At 39.0% G+C, this 22,044-nt stretch overlaps 1 protein-coding gene across 3 annotated transcripts; it reads right to left on the reverse strand.

Annotated features, from left to right (window-relative positions):
- Positions 1 to 203: 203 nt before the first annotated feature.
- On the reverse strand, positions 204 to 15,491 carry lnpa (limb and neural patterns a). Of its 3 annotated transcripts, XM_036139324.1 has the most exons (14): positions 15,473 to 15,491; positions 15,255 to 15,338; positions 14,505 to 14,614; positions 11,744 to 11,785; positions 9,797 to 9,984; positions 9,650 to 9,708; positions 9,520 to 9,560; positions 8,849 to 8,932; positions 8,700 to 8,751; positions 8,395 to 8,616; positions 4,324 to 4,429; positions 2,345 to 2,415; positions 1,879 to 2,037; positions 204 to 1,121 (listed from the first exon to the last, which is right to left on the reverse strand). In XM_036139324.1, the coding sequence occupies exons 3-14, from the start codon at positions 14,529 to 14,531 to the stop codon at positions 949 to 951; spliced, it is 1,224 nt and encodes a 407-aa protein (XP_035995217.1). In that variant the 5' UTR covers positions 14,532 to 14,614; positions 15,255 to 15,338; positions 15,473 to 15,491; the 3' UTR covers positions 204 to 948. The 3 variants fall into 3 exon arrangements, with proteins under 3 accessions (XP_035995217.1, XP_021169308.2, XP_035995218.1); XM_021313633.2 differs by lacking the exons at positions 15,255 to 15,338; positions 15,473 to 15,491 and adding an exon at positions 15,058 to 15,245; XM_036139325.1 differs by lacking the exons at positions 15,255 to 15,338; positions 15,473 to 15,491 and adding an exon at positions 15,095 to 15,244.
- Positions 15,492 to 22,044: the final 6,553 nt, after the last annotated feature.

A 22,044-nucleotide genomic window follows, 5' to 3' on the forward strand; every position in this document is an offset into this window, starting at 1 on the left:
TCCAAAACTCTATCCCAGCATGCTGCATTTAACCCATAAACAAGCACTTGTCTAATACAAACCCAGGACTGAATTCACCCATAGTTAAAATCGGTCAGAAAAATAACCTAAACTATTCAGTTTAATCCAACATCTTAACCGTAACAGTCAGTTTACAATTTATAAGACCGAAACAGCCAGATCCAGATGTAATCAGAAACCAGTTTAAGCAGGTTTTCCTCAAATGTTTATTTTGTATCATTTCTACAGCACATGAATTTATACAACCGAGCAGCAGATAGCGTCTCAAATAAAAACAGGTAGGTTACATTGTCTATTAAAAATGTTTCATTTTATTGACAAGACATACAAAAACATACACAACATATAAAAAGGCACTTTGAGAAGAGTGCAGTTCTAACAAACCAGCTTTCAGTGATAATTACATACTGTTCTGCGTGTGCATTGGGTCAACAGTACCATACAAGTGTAAACATCTTACGTCCTACAGGCTGCAACGTACCCCAGTAAGCACTGTAAACAACAAGTGCGACATTAAAGAAAATTGCCTATAAATATAGCATAAATAACACTTTTCTCACAAAATACCTCATGCTCTATTTGTTCTATTTCCTTCTTACCAAAACAAAAACGCCAAAAAAAAAAAAAAGGTTCAGTCCAACACAAATAAAAGAAGAAAATGACTGAAAACATAAAATACAACCTGGAAAAGAACATCTGGTATAATCCTTTGCTCTGTTATTTTATGTAGAGAGACACTTCAATACTTCTGCCACAAGTTTAAAAGCTGTTTTTAGCACAAAGGAGTTCAAGCAGCTTGAAAACCACATTAAGAGCTGGATTATAATTGCATTTTATTTGTAACTAAGAGTATTTACTTTATTCTGACTTATTTCATTCCCTCAAAAAAAACCCGTTCCATCCTAATGAGCTGAAATCGCCACCCTTTTATTCCACTTCCATAGCAGAAGTATCGTGCTCATCATCGGATTTCTCAGAAGGCGGGTCATGTGGCTCTGGGGTGTTTTGGCTGTCTGATGCAGAACCGGCCTCGGTGGTGGCGACTGTGCCGGGCTCCTGGGCGTCATTTCCAAGAGGGACGTCAGCGATCTTGGGGTTTCCTGATAATCAGACAAATGCATCATTTTACATGTCAATGCAGCAGAAACAAGTAGAAAACGAAGAGGAGCAGCAAAACGGATAATGCTAAAATGAATACAGCCAGGATCCCCGTCATATTATCCGCCTTAAGCTTCAGCAGCACACATGGTTTTACAAGACTAATACTCCAGCCTCGCTTTTTTATACAATTGACAACATAGTGTTATTTAATTAGCAATTTGTCAGAAAACTGTAAGCTGTTCTTGACGTTTTAGTCAAGAACAGCTTGACTAAACTATGGTAATATATTTCATCTATTGCAGGGATGAATTTTTTTAATAAATGTTCTTTGATTCTTTACATTTGGAACTATGTAAAATGTACTTTAAAGATGCATAAGCAAATAAAATGCAATAAACAGTATGACAGCTGTGTTAGCCTTAATCCTAAAATGTATGTATAAAAACCAACAGTATGGCAAGAATGATTATTATGTTCTATTAATGTATCATTTAGAGCAGTGTATCCCAACCCTGGTCCTCGGGGCCCATTATCCTGCATGTTGTAGGTGATTCCCAGCAGGCATATGCCTGGCTCAAATAAATGGCTGGCTAACAGGACTTGATGTCCTGCTGAAGACAAGATGCAATCATCTGAATCTGGTATTCTGGAGCAGACACATCTAAAACTTGAAGGACAGTGGCCACAGAGGACCAGGGTTGAGAATCACTGATTTAAAGGGGAAAACTGAAAAAAATATTTTATTTTCCTCATCACCTGAAGCAAGCTGGTCTTCTTCATCAGCAGCAGCAGCAGATGTTGAGGGTGCCTCCGCTACTGGCATCTTCAGCTCAGCAGGAATCTCAGGGAGTCTGGGAGCCTGAGGTCTGGTCTTTCTTGCAGGGTTCAAGAAGTAACAATATGCACACCGGAAGGCTGAAACGACGCAAATAAGAGCATCACACATCTAGTTACCGCATACACTCGAACATACTGCCAAGCAGACATAGATTAGTCTAAATTAAGCTTAACCAATGACTAAATGTGCCTCAGATGCAGAACCATTCCAGACAGATGCGACTTTGTGCATTCAATCGTGTTCTGCTTTCGCTTACAGAAGCTGGTAGCAGCGGAGGCATTTACGAGCCGTGTGATATACTGTGCTGCCAAACGCTAGAGGGCAAAGGAAGGCCCGGCGCTTGATTGAGACTGATAAACGGCACTGTGGTGCTCAAAGTCTTACCGATGTATTCAAATTCTTCTTTTAATGCCATGCCGTTATGGGAGAGACACTGCTGGCATATGAGAGCATATCTACAAGAGAGCAAAGGCAATTCAGTAAAGACAGTACAGGTCACAGAAATTATCCTGGGAAAGACGTAAAATAAGAGTTAATTAATACAATGATGGTATTAAATGTCGATCCTTTAAGGTTATCTGCACTTTCCTACTGATCTGATTGGACATCCAGTCAGTTTGAATTTTCTAAATGGTAACGGAAGCGATTGCAAGTGTTCATCCTAGTTGTATATTTGTAATACAAATTAGGAAATGCACTCAGTTCCCTGCAAAAAAAAAGTATTAATCCTCCTTGAACAGTTTCACAATTTGTCATTTTAAGATAGCTTTGCATATCTAGAGATTGACATTTTTACATATTTGTCTTTGCAAAATAACTAAAGATCAGTCAGACTAGATGGAGAGCAAATTATACCTCATCACATATTCTCTATTGGATTGTGTGGTCTTTAACTAGGCCATTCCAACACATGAACATACTTTGAGCTGAACCACTCCACTGTAGCCCTGGCCTTGTCTTCAGGGTTGTCGTCCTTTTGGAAGTTTAATCTCTTATGCAGTATTAAGTAATTTGCTGCTCTCCAGCAGATTTTTTTTTAACCATAATTGTCCTACGTTTCCCAAAGGTTGCTATAAAGTTTTCATTTCCCAATTACATGGTTTTCTTTGCTCAATTTCTTTTAAATCTAGCAGTTCTTATAGCATTGTAGACATTTGAGTACAAAATACTGAAACTGAATTGCTTTATTTGTAGTCTTTCTTTGCAGAGTTGAAACATCCCTAAAAATACCACGCTGAAACTGGCTTCTGATTTCCGGTGGGTGGTATAGCGTCATTTTACTGCTCTTGTGGCATCTAGACTCATTTATTCCAGTTCATTTCAAACAATAACTGTTGTATTAGTTAGCACTGGAGTATTAATCACTGTGCCTAAAACAATGAGCTTTTATTATTTATGTGCTTTAATAGAGCGCTGTTGGCACCCTATTAAAGCAAGATAAAACTTTTAGTGTGTTGACATTTTAACCAGATTAAGTTTAAGGACCACAGGTCCAGTTAAACCTACCGTATTTTTCAGACCATAAAGTGCACCGGATTATAAGGCGTACTAAATATTCTTCCCAAGTGTGTAATATCACTCCGCCCCATCACGTACGCAGCTCTCTCCTGAGAGGGAGAGTTAGCGGTCTCTGTCGTATATCATATATAAGGTGCACCATCAATCTCTGAGAAGATTTAAGGAATTTAAGTGTGCCTTATAGTCTGAAACATACGGTAGATTTTAAGTTGTCTGGAGTTCAAAAAGTAGTGAAATTCCTCATTTCTGAATTTGTGCGTATCCAGTCAGTGAGGGAAAAAAAAAACTGATGGATAAAAATCAATTTCAATTATAAAATTCATATAAACCTAAACCTTAATTAATAGCAAGATTATATTTATTTCATTTAGAAAATCGATGAAAACTCTGCAAATTGGAACAAGTTTCCAAATAAAAAAATTTTTTCCACCACACCTCAATAATAGTTAAAAAAAATTAAATTAAAAATCCTGACTTTAAGATTATTTATCTAGCTTGATCCATCTTTCCCTCAACTCGAATTAGGTTCCTAGTCCCTACTAGTGAAAAGCATCCCCACAGCATGATGCTGCCACCACCATGTTTCACATTTGGTAAGATATGCTCAGGGTGAGCTGTGGTACTCGTTTCCTGACACACTTTGAATTTTGCTTTTTAGGTCAAAAGGCTTAATTTCTATCTCATCTGACCAGAGTATCTTCTTCCACAAGTTTGATGTCTACTTCACATGCACTACTTTCTGTTGGAATGTCAACAAAAATATTAAAACCAAGAAATATGAATAAGTATGCAAGGTGCCATAAAAGAAATTCAACTTTCAGTATGTCTAAGTACATATTGTGCACCTGTTCTGAGGACCGTCTCCAACAAGATACTCGATGACTCTGTCGACAGCTCCCCTTTCCCTTGGGAGAATAGGTCTCGCCATGGGTGGGCCAGGGGGGTGCATCCCTGTAAAAACAAAACCATCAGTTTTGTTAGATATAGTCTACTATATTAACTATAAACCTAAATGAAGACCTGCCCACAGTAACAGCTCAAAGAAACAGTTTGCTGCACAAAACTTGACTGATTTCCCTAAAACCTGCATCTTTTCCCTTAATGACGCCCCACCTGATCTCACCAGGAAAACATGTTGCCAACCCCCCTGCCGTGTTGGTGGGTAGTAATTAATATAATCCAACATCAAGAGCAATCATAGGAAGATGACTGGTCATTTCTGTGAGACTTGGCAGAGTCTCAGTGTCCTGCTGCTTATTAATTTACCAACATATGGAAACTCTGTGGTGACTCTTTGTATCAAATTGCTTTTCACTTTCAATTTTCAACAGACGCAGGTGATAACATAAAGTCATGTAAGCCATTTGTGAGGTGTTCCCGATGCCAAAAGCAATTTCGCCAGGAATTATAAGGCTCTTAGTGAGAACCCCACCACCGCTGCCCACTGAAGAAATGCAGATCTGGTTAATTAATCACACTTAATGTTATCAAGCATTGTGCATACCTCAGTTGGCATTCCACTTGGCAATTACAAAATGCAACTTCTTTTTCTTCAAAAACATCTCTTTTCCCATTTGTACTTTTTTTTTACTTTTTGTACATAGAAGGGATTATAAATATTTTCATTAAAGATGATATAAATCTAAACTACAGATGTGTTCCCATAAATAACAACGACCCAGTAAGAAGCTCTGCAGCAGGCTGGTGAGACATCTTTCTGTGAAAGTTGCTAACGTCCACCTCATCTTGTGTTAGACATTACCACACGTTTGAAAAAACATTAAGAGCCCATGAATTTTCATATTTTAACACATTACCACCTCAAAACTATCGTGTTTCACTGGGAGTTTATATGACAGATGAATACAAAGAGCATAACTGGAAAGTAAATTATATATGATTTAAGTTTTTATGATTAAGCTAAAAGGTGTGGCGCACATTTGCATTTAGCCCCATGAATCAATACTTTGTGGAACCACCAAGCACTAATTAAGTCTTACACCTTTACATATCTAGAGACATTTTTTTTTTGTTAATCAGACTCTCTTAATCTAGTCTACGCTTGTGCCATTTTACAAAGAATATCAACTTTGGCTACAGGTTCTGGATTGGTTAATTAGGTTTGGACTTCCACCGTTACATTTACATTAAAACAAATATACTTTGATCTTAACTAGCAGTAGGAAGCAATAAAAAAAAATTATTCACAATCAATCACATTTTGTAAAATTACATTTGACACATAACACAGCAATAGCAGCTGAAGTTTTTCTCAATGATTATTTTGACTAGAAGACATGCATGTCAACTTAAAACAGCCAATTCAGACAAATCTGTTCTTCCAGTATAGCACTGAAACAGCTCTAGTGAAAGTCACTAACGATATTCTCATGGTCTCAGATAATGAACTTGTGTCTGTACTTGTCCTGTTAAATCTCAGTGCTGCATTTGATACAGTAGACCACAATATTCTCTTTGAAATATTTGAATGTGCTGTAAGGATTAAGAGATCAGCATTAGGCTGTTTCAAATCTTATTTGTCCAGCAGATTCTAGTTTGTCCATGTATATGAAGAAACTTTATACTTCAGGGAGACTTGTGGAGTACCACAGGGTTCAGTGCTTGGGCCAATTCTCTTTACTATACATTCTTCCAATTGGTAAAAACATCAGACAGAACCTAGAAGGGATTATAAATATAGGATGCAAGTACCCAGTTCGATCCCCAGCGCCTGCACTCTGGGTCCCTGAGCAAGACCCTTAACCCTAGAACGCTTCCCGGGCGCCGCACATGGCAGCCCACTGCTCCCCAAGGGTGATGGGTTAAGATGCAGAGAACAAATTTCGTTGTAATGTATGTTTCAATGACAAAGATGATATTACTATTATATTACTATTACTATGTTTGTTAAAATCCTGCCTTTGTGTTTAAGACCACCAATCCTCCTAAGGTCCCACGGGTGTCTTACATTGAATTCTGAATTAGTACTGCTGTTGGTTCAAACGATTTTGTCACCCACAAGGAGAAACTCAGTAGCTCTGCCACTGTGAGGTATAAAAACAGCTCTGTCTTGTGCCTCCGTAGTGAGCACTGTTGTGAACGTGCCAACTTTCCTGATGCCTTTAACAACTTTTTTCTTAAAAAACAAACAAAAAAACAAAAAACAAAAAAAAAAAAACACACTAGACAAGAATGTAGCTATTTGTTCCTGTTACTGATGACTTTACATGAAAGCACCAATTGTACTGCAGTTACTGTATTCAGGCAGCAGCAATGCTGTTGTGAGCCCTTCCTACAACCCTTAGTGTTGTCTCACAGGCAGACAGCTGCTGCCTCGTCCTGAAACACATCTGCAGTCAGAGCAATGGTAGCAGAGAGGAGACCAACTCCTCTTCGTTTCTACATTGCAAATTAATCATACAGGTGCAAAGCTGTCGGTGTTCCTCCCCCGGATTAAAAGTAGGACAAAAATATGATTATACATAATATAACCCATCTTGTCTTCCACTGCCTCGGCAGCACCAGCTTCGGGCATTGCTGAGTCAGCACCTTGAGCCACCTAGGCGCCACAAAGACTCCCTCCAACTCCGGTTACGAGGGGTTTGAAAAGTCCTCCACTTCGAAAGACTGAACTGTGGTGTAAATTCCAGTGCGACTCTTCTCAAACTCCAGGATTTAATATGGCAAAGTAAGATAGGTGCTGCTTTCCCTCGTCCAGAACCGAGGCAGAGCCAGGAGGGAATAAATCAATATAACATTGTATCATGATACAACCCAACTAATTAGTTGACTTCTGAAAGCAATTGGTAGCACCGAAGGGAACCGTAGACTGTTTGCCACACTTAACATATGTAAAACAGCACATCAAATTTTTAGCGACTAGGAGGGACTAGACCTGGAACTTCCAGGTTTAGCGCAGCTGAAGTCACAACATTGAACAGTCTCCATGTTTGGAATCTGATAGCAGACCACTTTGGACCAGTGGATTGAGAAGTCATCGAGTGACTTGTAAACACATGGCCAGAGTCACCTCTCTAGATTATACTCAGAGTCTCCCATTGAATGGGAGAGGGCGAGGCAGAGCCAGAGGGAGCTCCAGGAACCGTGGAGGAGAAGGACAGGATAGACAACAAGCTCAATCATCGGCTTATGAAAGGCTGCAGGAACATGAACAGTAGAAGAGCTGATAAGCAGGTTTGTGAACTGTATTTACTGTATTTTGTAACAATAACCATAGCCATGACAAACGTCAACTAAAGGATGACAAAAGTAGACGCATGTAAGGTTAGCTCACCAGTCTAAGGGGAGCTCAGACTGCCATAAAGCGGCGCTTTGGGTCACATGACCCATTCAGAGCTGGATCTGCACCCCTCAAGTTACACAGGCAAGTTTTTGAGAAGGGCAGCCTTCACTGAGCGTCCATATGTGCCAAGTGCTGCACAGTGACCTGAGAAATCATTCAAAATATCTCAAATTAAGCTATTACTTGGGTCAAAACTTACATGGTGCTGCTTAAAGTTGTGAGATCAAAGCATCTTTTTTCTACTCCACAATTAGGTTCTTCTTTGTGTTGGTCTATAGAGCAAAATATCCTAATAAACTACATTTAAATTTGTCTTTGTAACATCCCTAAATGTGAAACCTTTTCGCAAACTACTACATGCAGTTTTCAGAGCTGATCACGTGCTTTTTTTTTTAGTTCATCATAACACCTTTGTTTAGGAAGGGTTGAATCATTTAAAAATACATTATATTACATTTCTTCAATTTTACAGCTATTGCATTACATACCGCAACCTTGGTGAAAACACAAACCACAAAGCTTTGAGCAACTGGGGACACAAAACCGGGGAGGAGTAAATCATACCTTAATCGAGCACATTATGATCTGGTCCCATTGTGCGCAGGTAACTCACCGACTCCTGGAACAGGTGTTCCCGGGGTCATGGGCCTCCTCATCAAGCTCTGCTGAGCAGCTACTGCTGACAGGCCCCTCTCTGGGGGTCCACCTGGAGCAGAATGGGCAGCTCGACCAGGATGGCTGGGCCCAGGGGCGAGAGGAGGGCGGGTAGCAGAGGCGCTTCCAGGATTCTGCACCATTGGTGAGCTCTTTGGAGTGACAATGCGCTGACGGAGCTCTAACAAAAGGAAGAGTGCAGAGTAGGTAATCCTGGAGCTAAAGCTGCATTTAAAGTGGCACCTTACAACCCCTAATTCCTACCTTGTCCTGGTCTGGGAGTCAGCTGGGGGCCGACTGGAGTGGATTCAAGTTCCTTCATCCACCCAGCAATATAATACAAGAACAACAATTAGCATCAGATAATTCGTGAAATGTTCAGGCTATAAAAATATTAAAACATGACAACTTACATTTTTTTTCTTGGATTCAGGATCAAATCTTTCCAAAATCATTTTGGCATTTTTATACGTCTCAGTTTCCATAACTTCCTCAAGCTTGAAAAATAAATAAATAAATTACAAACGCATTAAAAACACTAAAATTCATGAAAACAAAGTAGACTGCACTTAATAGTTCCTTCTTATTAATTAGACCAGTAAAACAGTGTTTTGGCAACCACACAGAAAGAAAACTCCTACATGAACAAACAGAGGAAATTCTCCATAACAGCAACACCCTTAAAGAAATATTGAAAATAAAACACTGAGCATTTGTGCACGTTTGCATTTAATACGAAGAATAATTGGATTCACTACTTCGATAATGGGGAGTGTGAAAATTCATCAGCCCTAATTATTGAATGTTATTAGAACTTGACAGAGGATGACAAGTAATTTATCAGATTTATTTCTTTTCTGTACTAAATGCTATTAATTAAAGTGACATTAGCAGAGAGGCTCACTGGGTTAAGTCAGTGTACCATTCAAAGACTGTCTGCACTAATACTACATAAGGCAAAGATGCACCGATTTTCAACAAAAAACAAACAAAAAAAAAACGTATCAATAATTCAGTTGTGATAAATATGTGACCATTTGCACTACAACTTATGAGACTAGAGAAAATAAAAAAGGCCACTTACTATTTTCCTTTTAGTCTCTTTAAGTTCTTCCAGTTTTTCATCTAAAGCAATCAACCAAAAGTTAGAAATGCAATTTTTGCACAAGAATAAGTAAAAAAAAAAACGTATGCACAGATATCAAGAGTCTTACTATTCTTTTCAGTTCTTCGTGAAAAGATGATCACAAGCACCTTTCGAAGTAACCACACTCTAAAAAGGAGGATTAAAAAAATAAGTTAATCCGTTTTGTCATGTTATGGGTTTAGTGAACGTGCAATCAGCTCTCTTGTATACTTACAAAAATGGAAACAACAAAAAGAGTAGAATCAGTACGAGTCGGCCCATTAACTGTTCCGGCAGGTACCAGAGATACACAACGATGAGTGTGATCAAGTATATCAAAGCCGAGTACAGCAGCATTGTGCCGACCCATCTCTTTAGCTGTCTTTGAGACTTTTCACCGTAGTCCTCAAGAGTCTGGATTTCCTGGAGTTAAATAAAAAAAAAAATAGATATGGAAAATTACATTTGAACAGTGTTGTGGCCCTGTCTATCTAACAGAGTGACGTAAATGACTGGATAAATAACTAGAAGTCAACATGCCCTAAAGTGCAGATGTGTAAAAAATTTAAACTGCATTTTGAAACAAAACAGTATTTTGGGTGACATATAGGTGCATCTCAATAGTGTAGAATACATACATAAGACTGATAAATATTAAATAAAATTCTACACAGTAATGAGGTACATAGCCTTGGCAAAGTCTGTTAACTTGAGAACTTGTCCAGCAGACAAAAACACCTTCCTCAACGAGAGTACAACACTAGATTTCTTTGCAAAAGACGATACATTGGGGTACCCAAGAATAATAATAGAAAATTGAACAGAATTACAAAAATTGAGAAAAGGGACAGCCAAAAACGATTAATCTCCGCCATAACAAGATTGTAAAGCAACAGCAATTCAAAAGTTTGAAAAAGATTCACAAGGTCTGGACTTTGGGTGGAGTCCATGCTTTCTAAACTCTAATATTCTAAGAAATTATTCATTAGCTGTAAGCCATAAAAAACCCAAACAAACATAAGAAAATGCTCGACATAAATGACGCCGTGTATAATCAATCTAGTCACATTGAATTACTTAAAATTCACCTTTCAAAGATATTCATTTATGGACATGCACCTGTATCCATGTCCCTAGCTACAGGTCTGGGTGACAAAGTGAAAGATGCATAGCAGACTGTTCTATCACAATAAAGGCATCATCCTGTATCATTTCACCTAAAAGCACAACAAATTCATTTTAAACAGTATAAGCCAGTGGAGGCATTAGACTGATGTCGTTTTGGGATTATATTTTTTGTTCTTTTTTTTTTTATAAAGGACAGCTTCGGTTTTGTCGTCACACTCAAACCACATCTCTTTTTTGCTTAAATGCAAATGGAGGCAAATTCATTTAAGGTCTAAGAACCCACATCTCTGGCATAAGATTCAAAGGTCACTGTAGCAGTAAAGCCAATACCACATTACAAGGGAAGGCCCAATCAGAAAATAACACGTCAAAAATGACCTACCAATTACATTATAAAGTTAAACTGGTAATAAATATTCAGGTTCTGTAATGCAAACCCCCGAGTGCTGACCAGGCAACCTAAAATTAGCCGCTGGACAGAATAGGATCCGGTCTTGGTCCACGGCATGCCACTGGAACATGTGGGTCTGTCACTCCAGGCAGTAAATAAGCATATCTCACATCCAGTCTCACAATACAGGAGATCGTGCAAGATTCTCGTACTGTCCGCTGTAAAGCAGCAGATCAAAACTATACTCCGTCACAGAAGACACAAATGAGCCTAATTCCCATCGCTTCACAACCTAAATACCTTCTCGACATGTTTCTGACGGGAAGATCTCTTGTGGTTTCTTCTCCAAAGACACAAACTGAAAATAGCCCAACGGTGGCTTAGTTGCAATCCAGCAGTAAAGCTCCATCGTTGATATTTACTTCCAATCAACATGTTGCATTCATTTCCACTGCTTTGGCATCACAAATTCACCGAACAGGACTGATAATGCTATGCAAGTTTTATTGACCTACAAAAACTAACATTGAGATCATTTCGCTTAATACTTAGCACATACATCTGAAAATACTCTGAAACAACTGCGATTTATAATGAATTTCTAGGTACAAAGATATTTACTCCACAGTATTTAAATATAACTTTTCCTTCACTTAACTTTACCTTTTCAAGTCGTTCCAACGTTTCTACAGTGGAGGGTTTAGCCTGTAAGACAAAAATGCAAGTATGTAAATTATAACATTTTCTGAAACAAGTTCACCTCTAAAGTGCTTCTCCTTCCAAGGAGATTCTTTGCTGTTTTCTTTTTGACCTTTGTTAGCTTTGTTTGTTAGCTGCTGTTATGATGTTCCTAGGCTGTAGTTTGAGAGCAAGGAATCTGAGAATCTAAAGACTCTAACCTAACCTAATCCACACGACGTCTGGACGACAGAGTCGTTGACACTTTTGACTTTTAAATCAGCCCAATTAACAATAAACCTTAAAAATATACAAGGCAAGTTTTTTTTAAGTTACTGTGTAACTGTGTATGTCAAAAGATATATTTGTATCATGGATGGAAATCCGCGACACAATGCCACTGGACAAATGCTGTTAAATGTATGAAACTGTGGCTCAGTTTGATCAACCAGAAGACATGTTGGTTATGCTCAGCAGGTGCTGGACACTTCGCCCCTCCAACATTCATCACCTGTGACATTTTTTACTCTCCTTTACATGCAAAGATTTAAATGTTGTCAAATCCATTAATGTGTAACTTAAAGGAAGATGCAGTTATGTGACATCGATAAAAAATTGTCAGCAGGAAGTTGCTCAGAATACTTTTGGTTTATTCGTCAATCCGCCGACCAACACAGGGATCAGATTTACAGATTTAGTAAAAAACCTGGAAAAATAATTTCATCTATTAATTTGTGTGATATTTTGACATATCAATTATCTATAGAATTCATTAAAAAACATAGCAGAGAGGACTAACAGGAAATGCAGTTGTCAGGTACATACAGGGTTTCCCGCAGCGCTATCTTAAAAAAAAAACCTAACTCTATATGCTTGCATGTTTATTTGACGTTAACACACGATTTTTTGTTGTTGCTTTCGCGCGTGCATATAGTGAATGGCAGGGGGGAAAAAAAACACATGGATACCCCCCCTCTCCCCCCCACGCGCAAAACTTGTCGTCGACCTCCCCGTGCCGCGAGTCGGTCCGCGCAAAACTTGTCATTTCAGATCACAGTGCCTAAGGTGTTTATTTTAAAAAAAAAGTTTTAGATCAGAAACCAAGATGAGAAAACTGGAGAATAATTGAAACAAAGGATTGTGATGAACAGCATAGGAGGATTCACATGATTAAACAGCACACAAAGCTTCCTTCACATCAGGCTAGTCTCTCTTATTTTGCCTGGAGGGACAGTAATTTATTAGGTTATGATCACAATCAGGACATTTGTTGGACTAGACCCAGGCCTAAACCCATCATTAGGGCTGGGCGATAGGACGATACATATCGTACGGACGATAGAAAAGTGTCTACAGTGCTAATTCTATTCTATCGTTTCTACCACCATTTTATCTCGTATTCAAGAAAATATTCCCCAATGTAGACTACGACAAACTTATTAGTGTAGTCACGTAGCCTACACACAGTTTATAAGTGATAAACAAGATTTATTTATTTTTAATTCACAAAGAAGCGCCGTCTTGTGGTTTTGCAACATGACGCTGCTTTACGGCTTTTGACTCGCACGCGGGTTTGCGACATGCTTTACGTTACTTAACTCATGAGAGCTGAGAGATGGAGACGCAGGAGGCTGAAGTCTTAAACCCGTGCTTGCAACAAACAGAGACAGCTACGCCGGCAACCCAAGATGAAGCACTTTTACCAAAAAAGTTTCGATAATCTATATTGCCGTTATGGTATGCAAACTTTGCACTACAAGGTTAAATATTTCAGAAACTTGTAACTAACGTTCGTTCAAAAATGTGTGCTTTTCTACTCCGAAACTTAAACTAAACATTAGTGCACTTTTATTTATTTATTTTGGTAATTTAATTTAAAAACCTGTAGGATTTTGAAAAAAAATGTGAAGTGTACTGTAGCGCTACCTCTGCCTCATTTTATGTATTTAAGTTACTGCACTACAATTTATTTTTGTAATTTGTGACAGTACTATAAATGTCACTTCAAAATAAAGTTGGAAAAAAGTAAACAATTATGTTTTGTCATATTTTTCAGAGATTTGCTGAAAACTTACTTAATTGGGGCATATTGCAATATATATCGTTATTGTGATATAAAATAGTCCATATCGTGATATATGATTTTTTCCATATCGCCCAGCTCTACCCATCATAATTATATTTACTGGCATGACGAGGGAGTTGTAATGCAAAAACACTTACAACACTAACTAGTTGTTAATTAAAAGCTTGTGACTAGTGTTGCTTGCCAGGATTTAAAATAAAACCAATAAAATGTATTTCCTTTTCATAGGGTTAGGCGATATAATGTTACATCAAATATAATATACATAATATATTCAATGTAACATGCTTTCTTCCTCATGTAAGATTGACATTGTGATTAATGTGTACCATGATAAATCCAAACTATATTCATGTTAGACCACATCGCCTTGGCCTACCCAGCAGGTATTAACAGCTATGCTTCCCTGTGGGACGGCCGCTGACACACTTCTTACTGAAATAGACAAACTGGTTCTGTGCTTCACTGACGACACCGAACAAGTCCCCAAACTGATGTGTGAAAGGCTTGGTAGAGAACCACATTTGCTTATTGTCATCTGTGATGTCCATCGATTCAATGCAACCCATTAAAAAAAAAAAGGACTACCTCCACCTGCTCCTCCAAGATGGACCCTGGGTTGCATCCATCTAATCTAGAGAAACAATCATGACTACAAACCCTCCATCGTGAAATTGCAGACCCCATCCTGATGAGAACGGGATGTTTGTTGCTCGTCCTGCTAGTGTGGGATCCTTGTCCGTCTCTCTCGCTGGTTTTTATATCTCCACCTGCAGACAGCAGTGATCACCCATGAAACAGACAGTTCCCCACAGGACCTCCTTTTAGCTCATCTGAAACAAACTTCGACCTTTACAGGCAGCGTCTGGGAAACTGAAACGCGTGTCACTTGTTCGCGTCAGCTTTAACTCCAAAGTGCGAGGACAAACTGCACGACACAACCCGGAAGTAGTAGTCTTAGCTTTTAAACAGCACACGCTAAGACACCTAAGCATTAATTGACGGAATGATCCATATTAAACACGGTGATACTTTCTGCCATGACTGCAGCTGGGGGGCTACCCCCCTTGCTAGCTCCCGTTAGCATACAGTGTAGCTGTTTTCAAAGGAGTTCGCAACAAAAAACGCTGTAAACTAACGCTTTGTGGATGTTTAAACGCTGCAAATTTAGCAATACGTTACTAAAAAATAATAGCCATAAGCTCCAACACACCGGCACAGACACCACCCCCCCTCAGAGTTGTTGTTACTCTTAGCTAGCTTCGGCTAGCCGCTAGCTAGCAGCGACGTTGCTGTCCTCCGCCGCGGTTGATCCAAGAGCACCAAGCCGCTGACGCTTCTGTAGATTTCTGAAGTCGAGACTGTAGCATAGGAGGACGTGTTATACGTGGAAGAGGACGGCGACGTTACCTTGGCAGTGAATGAACAGCCTGCGGCGGCAGAGCAGCGGCGCGTCCCGTCTTTCCTCCCGAGTCAAGGTGGGGGAGTGTCCTCCTGCCGCAGACAGCCAGAGGGACAGGACAAACCGGGCTCACCACTATGTTTGATTCATTTAAGTAGAGCCTCGAGACTCAAATTCACATGACTGATGATTTAATAAATCATGGATTGTAGTTCTTGTTATTTACTTAATTGTTTGTTGAATGTTCCTGTTGGTCAGCAGGGCCGTGCAGACGACGTTGGGAGCGGGGTGCTCAAAGTTTTAAAAGGAACCACTGGAGGAACAAAACGCCTTAAAAGTCACATGTGTGGGGAGGACGTCACGAAATGTGTGCTCTTTTCCCCTATTTAAAAAAATTGAGATGCAAGCGATTTTAACTGGCCTTCAAAATATAACTACGATCCCAATACCCGTATGGGCTACACTGCTCAAAAGACTTAAAGGAAAAGTTTGAAACACATCAGATCCAGGGCCGGATTATCCATAAGGGTCAGTGGGCCAGTGCCCAGGGGCCACCAACCATGGGGGGGGGGGGGGGGGGGGCACCACAGGACACATGCTTTAAAAATGTATTTTTCATAAATTGTTATATTATTTACTTAAAATTGTTGAAAGACAATGCATTATTCGTTTTGTGAACACTGATGTCACAATAATAATAAATTATAAATAAATCAAGATTTATAGTGCCCAGGGGCACCACATTGTCTTAATACAGGCCTGATCTAAATTAGAAAAAAAAAAGAAATCATGCTTGATACTCTACTGATGTGAAATGGTTAAAAGTGTTAAGGACAAACTATGTAATGAACATTAAAACTAATTAACACACGGAGGGTTTGATATGACGTCACCAGGAAAGTGAAACTGACAAACTGATGCGAGGCAGGCGTGTACAATTTGCTGAAACGCCATTACAGCAACTCAAAAGGCTTCTCTGTAGGTTGTTGGCAAAACGTTCCCAGCGTGGGGTCGAACCGGACCAGCTCCCTAGTTCCTGTGCCACTGTGTCACCCCTGACAGTGGCATGAAAGTCTAATGGTTTGGTCAGAGACATTCACCACTGGCCTGCTGGAGGTCACATGTAATTTCTCTCTATGGTTCCACAACCAGAAAGTGCAAAAAATAGCGGTAAACCGAAAATTTACCGACACTGAAATTTGCAATAACCAATGTTATTATGCCCATGTCAGTATTTTTAATTTAAAAACATTAGAGTGAAAGTCCTTTCTATAGATAAAGGCAGGCTATGATCATGTCCCTTTAAGATGCTGTATTAGGGCTGAGCAATATGGCTTAAAAATAAAATCTGATTTTACTATACCAAATCCGATTGATCAATTTTTTTTCCTCTTTTTTGTTTCACAAAATTTTTTAAAGAAGTTGTTTTTAAAATTTGCTTTTATGTCAAGCATTTTGTCTCTGAGTTGATTACACAATGATGGCCTTGTATTATGGTTAAAAAAAAGTTTCCTCTTTACATTGTTTTGACGATATATTTTCCTAAACATATATTCATCATTGCATGCTATTCTTTTCATGGAAGCCCAATGAGTGCATTGACAAAAAAAATCCTGATTTTCCAAAAATTAAATGTTAAAAAATTGTAAATTCGAATTAATCTGTTAAATCAATTTATCTCCCAACCAATATTATCATCCATTTATATTTATTGTGGTGAACTGCTCAATATATTGCAATATTGATCTTAGGTCATGTCGCATAGCCCAAGTTTGAACTTTTCTAACACACAACATCCTCAAAATTAACAAACCCTCTTGGTAATTACAGAAGCAAAATTTTACAGTTAAAAGAACCGAAAGGTCAACCTTTAATCTGGATTACATCTAATACTTTGTATAATCGTCCATTTTGCTACAAAATGAAAGATTACATCTCAAAGCTAAAAGATTTTGAAACATGAAAACTTTACCAAGAAATCTCAGGAAATATCAAGGATCAGCGACTCAGATTCAAAGCCAGATATTGTTGAAAAGGTTTTAGCTGCAGGGATTGACTTGGAACTGAATGAGCAGCACTGACTGAACATCATGCCCACAACACAAGACTTGATTAATGCAACTTGCTCCCTTGGACTTCAAATATGACTAAAAGTAAGACCTACACATTTTTAAATATTAAAAAAGGCAGATGAGCCATTACAAAAAACATTAACATTTTTAAAAATGTAATTTGAATTTATATTCAATATTTTCTTTTGTTTTTCTTGATTAAAGCATATTTACACACTTTTAAAATAGCAAAATGTTTTCATTAAGGTCAAAATTGAACTATATAATTCTATTTTGGGTTCAAATATTTGTATGTTTGACTACAGAGGGGTCCGTGCCAGCCATGAACCTCAAACACGTCACTGCCGTCCATCACCATGGCAAAAGTTGAGTTGAGTCGAGTTGGCCCATCAATGCAGCTGTTTGGTCATGCTGGCTGTGATGTGACTAACGTTGCTAAGGAGAGTAGGATAAGAATAATAGATTGTGCAACTCTGGTTATTTTACTATCAAAGAGACACTCTGGAGTAAGGACATTGAACTGCTAGCTGTTAGCATGAAGCCATATTATCTACCCCTGGAGTTTACAGTGTTCATGTTCCCTGCTCTGCCAATACTGCAGTAGCATATTGCGTCCTCTACACAGTTACCAGCAGACTAAAACACAGTGTGCCCGGTCTTTCTGATCTCCTGGGTTTTTAATCATGTCTCCCCGTTCTCCATTCTCCCTAACTTCACCCAGTACATTAGTTGTCACACCAGAGACAATGAAAAGATGGACTTATTGTGTCCCAAAACCAAGGAGGCATACAGCTCATCACCTTTCCCTCCCTGATCATAATAATAAACTGGACTGGAACAATAAATTGGATTAGAGTCACAACACAGATGCTCTTTACAGGAAGGGTCAGAGTAGACCCCACCTGCTACGGAGACTTAGATCTTTTGGAGAGCAACCTGAAGACTTTTTTTCAACTCTGTAGGTGCATTATCTGTCTTCTGTCATGTAGTTTGTTGGAACAGCATCTTATTCACAGCTGAGACGAAGCTCGCCAGAATGGCCAGCTCTGTTCTAGGATGCCCCGTCAACCCAGATGCAGGTGGTGGGAGACAAAAGGACTCTGGCAAGGATTCTGGGAGACATTGCCCAGTGTTGGACACAGTGTTGGACAAAGCTGTTGCTTAGCATGAGAGCTCCTGCAGAGATAGACTGCTGTAACGTAAATGCACAAAGTAGCGTTATCACAGATTCTTCCTCCATGCAGCTGTTAGACTTTATAACCATCACTGCTCCCAACAAACTCAATGCCCCCTTGCGTGTATGCTGTTTTTAACAACTATCAACTGTGCAGAATGTTTTGCTACTGGTACACCTGAATTTTCCACTGAGAAACAATAAAGGATATTTATGTTGTATTGTATTGTATTTTAACAATGCAAAAGACTTGTGCTTAAAGAGTGAGAAATCTTTGCAAAATCTTCGTAGATCTGTCCCACTCTTCTCCTCTGTTCAGTTTACTATTTTTGTCTCTTTACTGAGATACAAAATTTGATTTTATATCTAGAGTAGCAATTTTATTTTTAATTCAGCCTTTATATGTTGGTTCATATGACAAAACCTATGGCCACCTATGGTCATTTTTGTTTCAAATGATTCACACACAGCAGACACAGGGTTGTCAACGATGGTGAGGGAAGGCAAAGGGGGAGATGTTCTCTGTAAGTTCATCGTCACCACTGGAGGGGGTTTAGCTCCACGTGGTTCTGCCACACCATTGGAACAGCCGATCCACCATCTATGTGTGTGCAGACCGGTCTCCGTCCTGGATCAGACCAATCACGAAGGTGTCATCTGCAAACTTCAGACAATCATTTGTGTACAGGAAGGAGAGTGGGGGCGCCAGTGCAGGAGAAGATGCTCCCCGGCCTCACCTGCTGCTGCCAGTCATTCAGAAAGCTGGTGATCCACTGCCAGATGGAGGCTGGCACTGTGACCTTGGTGAGCTTCTAGTGGAGGAGGCCTGGGTTGATGATGGTGTTGAAGGCTGAGCTAAAGTCCCCAAACAAGATCCTGGTGTATGTCCCTTATGGGTCGTTGTGTTGGTGCAGTAAGGAGGTGTAGTCCTCATCTGCCCGTCTTATTACAACCATGTTCATTTGTGTTTCCCCGTTTTCAAAAGTTGCTAAGACAAATAGGCCTCTGTGTGATGCCACATTCATACCTTAGCAGAACCAAAGGTCTTAAACTATCAAATGAAATTTCTAGAAACTCTGATCAACCCAAAGAAATAAAGCAGAAATTGAATATGATGCAGTTCTTTTATTGGATACAGTCTATCAAGGTTGCTTATAAGTGCAGCAGTAGTGGTTTTGTTAAAATAATTTGAGGCCCTCAAATTAAAAGATGTAGTTGTCAAAAAATACTATGTGAGACTACTCAACTGCAATAAAGGAAGAATTAAGTTAGATTAATACACATATTTTCTAGGGTTAGCTCTGTGTGTGCGTGTGCTTGTGTGTGTGTGTGTGTGTGTGTGTGTGTGTGTGTGTGTGTGTGTGTGTGTGTGTGTGTGTGTGTGTGTGTGTGTGTGCCTGCGTGTGCATGCGCGCGTGTGTGTGTGTGTGTGGTGGTTGGGGGTTATGTTTAGTAAATGATGGTGCACTATTTTATCATGGTTTAATGGTAGGACTGCAGCTTTAAACTCTAACTACCAATTAAGACAACGTTTCCAGGTTTCATTTATATTAGATAACATTTATTTCAGATAGTTTAGAATCTGGAGCATTGTGATTATGGCAACATCTGTGTCAGTCTGTGTTTAATAACATTCTGTTCAGTATTTGTTTCACACTCCACTCAGTTAGGCTTATTATGTTGTTAAAGAAAAAAAAAAGAAATTGGGGAAGCACCAAAGTTATTAAGATTTATTATAGACTGACCCTTGATAGCTATAAAAAAGGCTGAAGCCATTATCCACCAGCTGCGGAGATAAATCGGCCTTCGGTGAAATAATAGATAAACAACCTAACATTATCATTTTTAAAGCCATCTCATGCCTTTTTAGCTGTGCAGCTAAACAGCAGCAGCTGGTGCCGGGAAGTTTTTCATTGATTTAATTTTCACAACTGTTAGAGGCATGTTGTTTTTTTTTTTTTTTTTGGTAGGGAAAATTATAAATAAATACATCCCCATTAAGTAGGGCAACCCAAAAATGTGTTTGGCCACAGAGGGAGTCAGGTATCTTGTTCACACCGACGTTCTAATAAGGACAGAGGAAGCTCACAGTAAAAGCACTCCATTGTGGTCAGTAAGTAAGTAGTACCACAAACTAATAATAACAAGCTGTTTTTTCTTAATGTTTTTGGATAGACAGTAATGTTACTGTAAGAAAGACAAGCTCTGAATTAACTTCAGTGATGTGATTAAATCCGTTGATTTAATTTCAGCCTTTCAGTCTGTTTTAGGGACGGACTTGATCAGCATGACACTTCTTGAATTGATAATATTTGCTCACTCTGCCTACATTCTCCAGATCTATGCGGTCATGAGAACACCCCGTGTCCACAGTCTTCTTCAGGTGACCCCATTCCATTTTCCTTTAAATATAGTTTTCCCAATCAGGCCAAATTCTTCCAAATCCTTAATTTTATCCTCATTATAGGACTTAGTGTGATACAGCAAATATATATTATCTTGTTTTTAGCTTTTAGCACCAGAAGGTCTGGGGTCAAAACTTCCTGCTATTTAGAACATTTTTTATAATTTTCTCAATCTTTACAAAAACTGCAGTTCCATCAAGAAAAGTAACCCGAAAACATGGTGCTGCCACCACCGTGTTTCATGCAGGTAAAGGGCTCATTTGGTGATGCTCAGTGTTTTTTATGTAAAAAGTACTTTTTGGAATCGTGATCCTGAACTTTGAATTTGGTTTCATAAAGGCATAGCACATTCTGCATCCTGCTTCTTTGTCCAGACGTACAGAGAATAAAGGACACTTGTGTCACACTTAGAACACAACCAGTCTATTCCTGCAGTGTTTCTGGCAGCCCCATCAACAGTCTGAGGATAAGTTTTCATCTAGTCTTTTTCAATAAGTGTGGAGATACAGAGCGATTTTGTGATGTTAGCGTTGTTCTACATTTTATTATCTTCCCCTGACTGATACGTTTGTACAGTGAGATGGTTTTGATCCTGTGTTGCCTCTCTGCAAACTATGGCCTTAGCTAAAGGGTGCAAATGTCTGGAAAGTGCAGCTACCAGGGGACAATCTTGTTTTCAGGTTAATCAGATTAAATCTGACTGATGGCAGGAGTGTTCTCAAGGATATTGAATGCTGAAACTGAATCAAAAGGTGCTCTATCAATACTTCAACAATTGGTAGTTTTAGAGTGTGGACGCTTCTGAAATCAGGTCATTGAACTCTTTAGCTTTTTTCTTTCTTTCTCTGTCACAGATTTTTTTGTCTTGAGATAAAGTCACCAATGTAAAAGGTGTTGAAATAATTCCTTATGATCTCTGTTTTCCCCTTGTCATTTTAACAGGAGCAAGTACACTTCTGAGAGCAGCAGTTATGTTCTCTGTTTCTGCATTATGACTTTAATGCTTGGCAATCCCAAACAGCTTGAAGTACCCAAAGGAAATAATTGGGTTTGTCTTATTGATGACAGGATGACGCTTTTCAGATCAGTATTCAATTATAACACTAAATTAATCAAAGGTATTCAAATCTTGCATATCTTACTATAA

This window comes from Fundulus heteroclitus, chromosome 7 (assembly GCF_011125445.2).
Source record: "Fundulus heteroclitus isolate FHET01 chromosome 7, MU-UCD_Fhet_4.1, whole genome shotgun sequence".
In the NCBI taxonomy this organism is placed as follows: Eukaryota; Metazoa; Chordata; class Actinopteri; order Cyprinodontiformes; family Fundulidae; genus Fundulus; species Fundulus heteroclitus.

Excerpts from the sequence above, each read along its gene's own strand:
- lnpa (XM_036139324.1), bottom strand. The coding sequence starts at position 14,531 with ATGGGGTCTGCAATTTCACGATGGAGG. Across the intron at positions 9,985-11,743 it reads CGTTGGAACGACTTGAAAAG|GAAATCCAGACTCTTGAGGA; the intron begins GTAAAGTTAAGT and ends ATTTAACTCCAG. Across the intron at positions 2,416-4,323 it reads GGAGACGGTCCTCAGAACAG|ATATGCTCTCATATGCCAGC; the intron begins GTGCACAATATG and ends GCTCTCTTGTAG.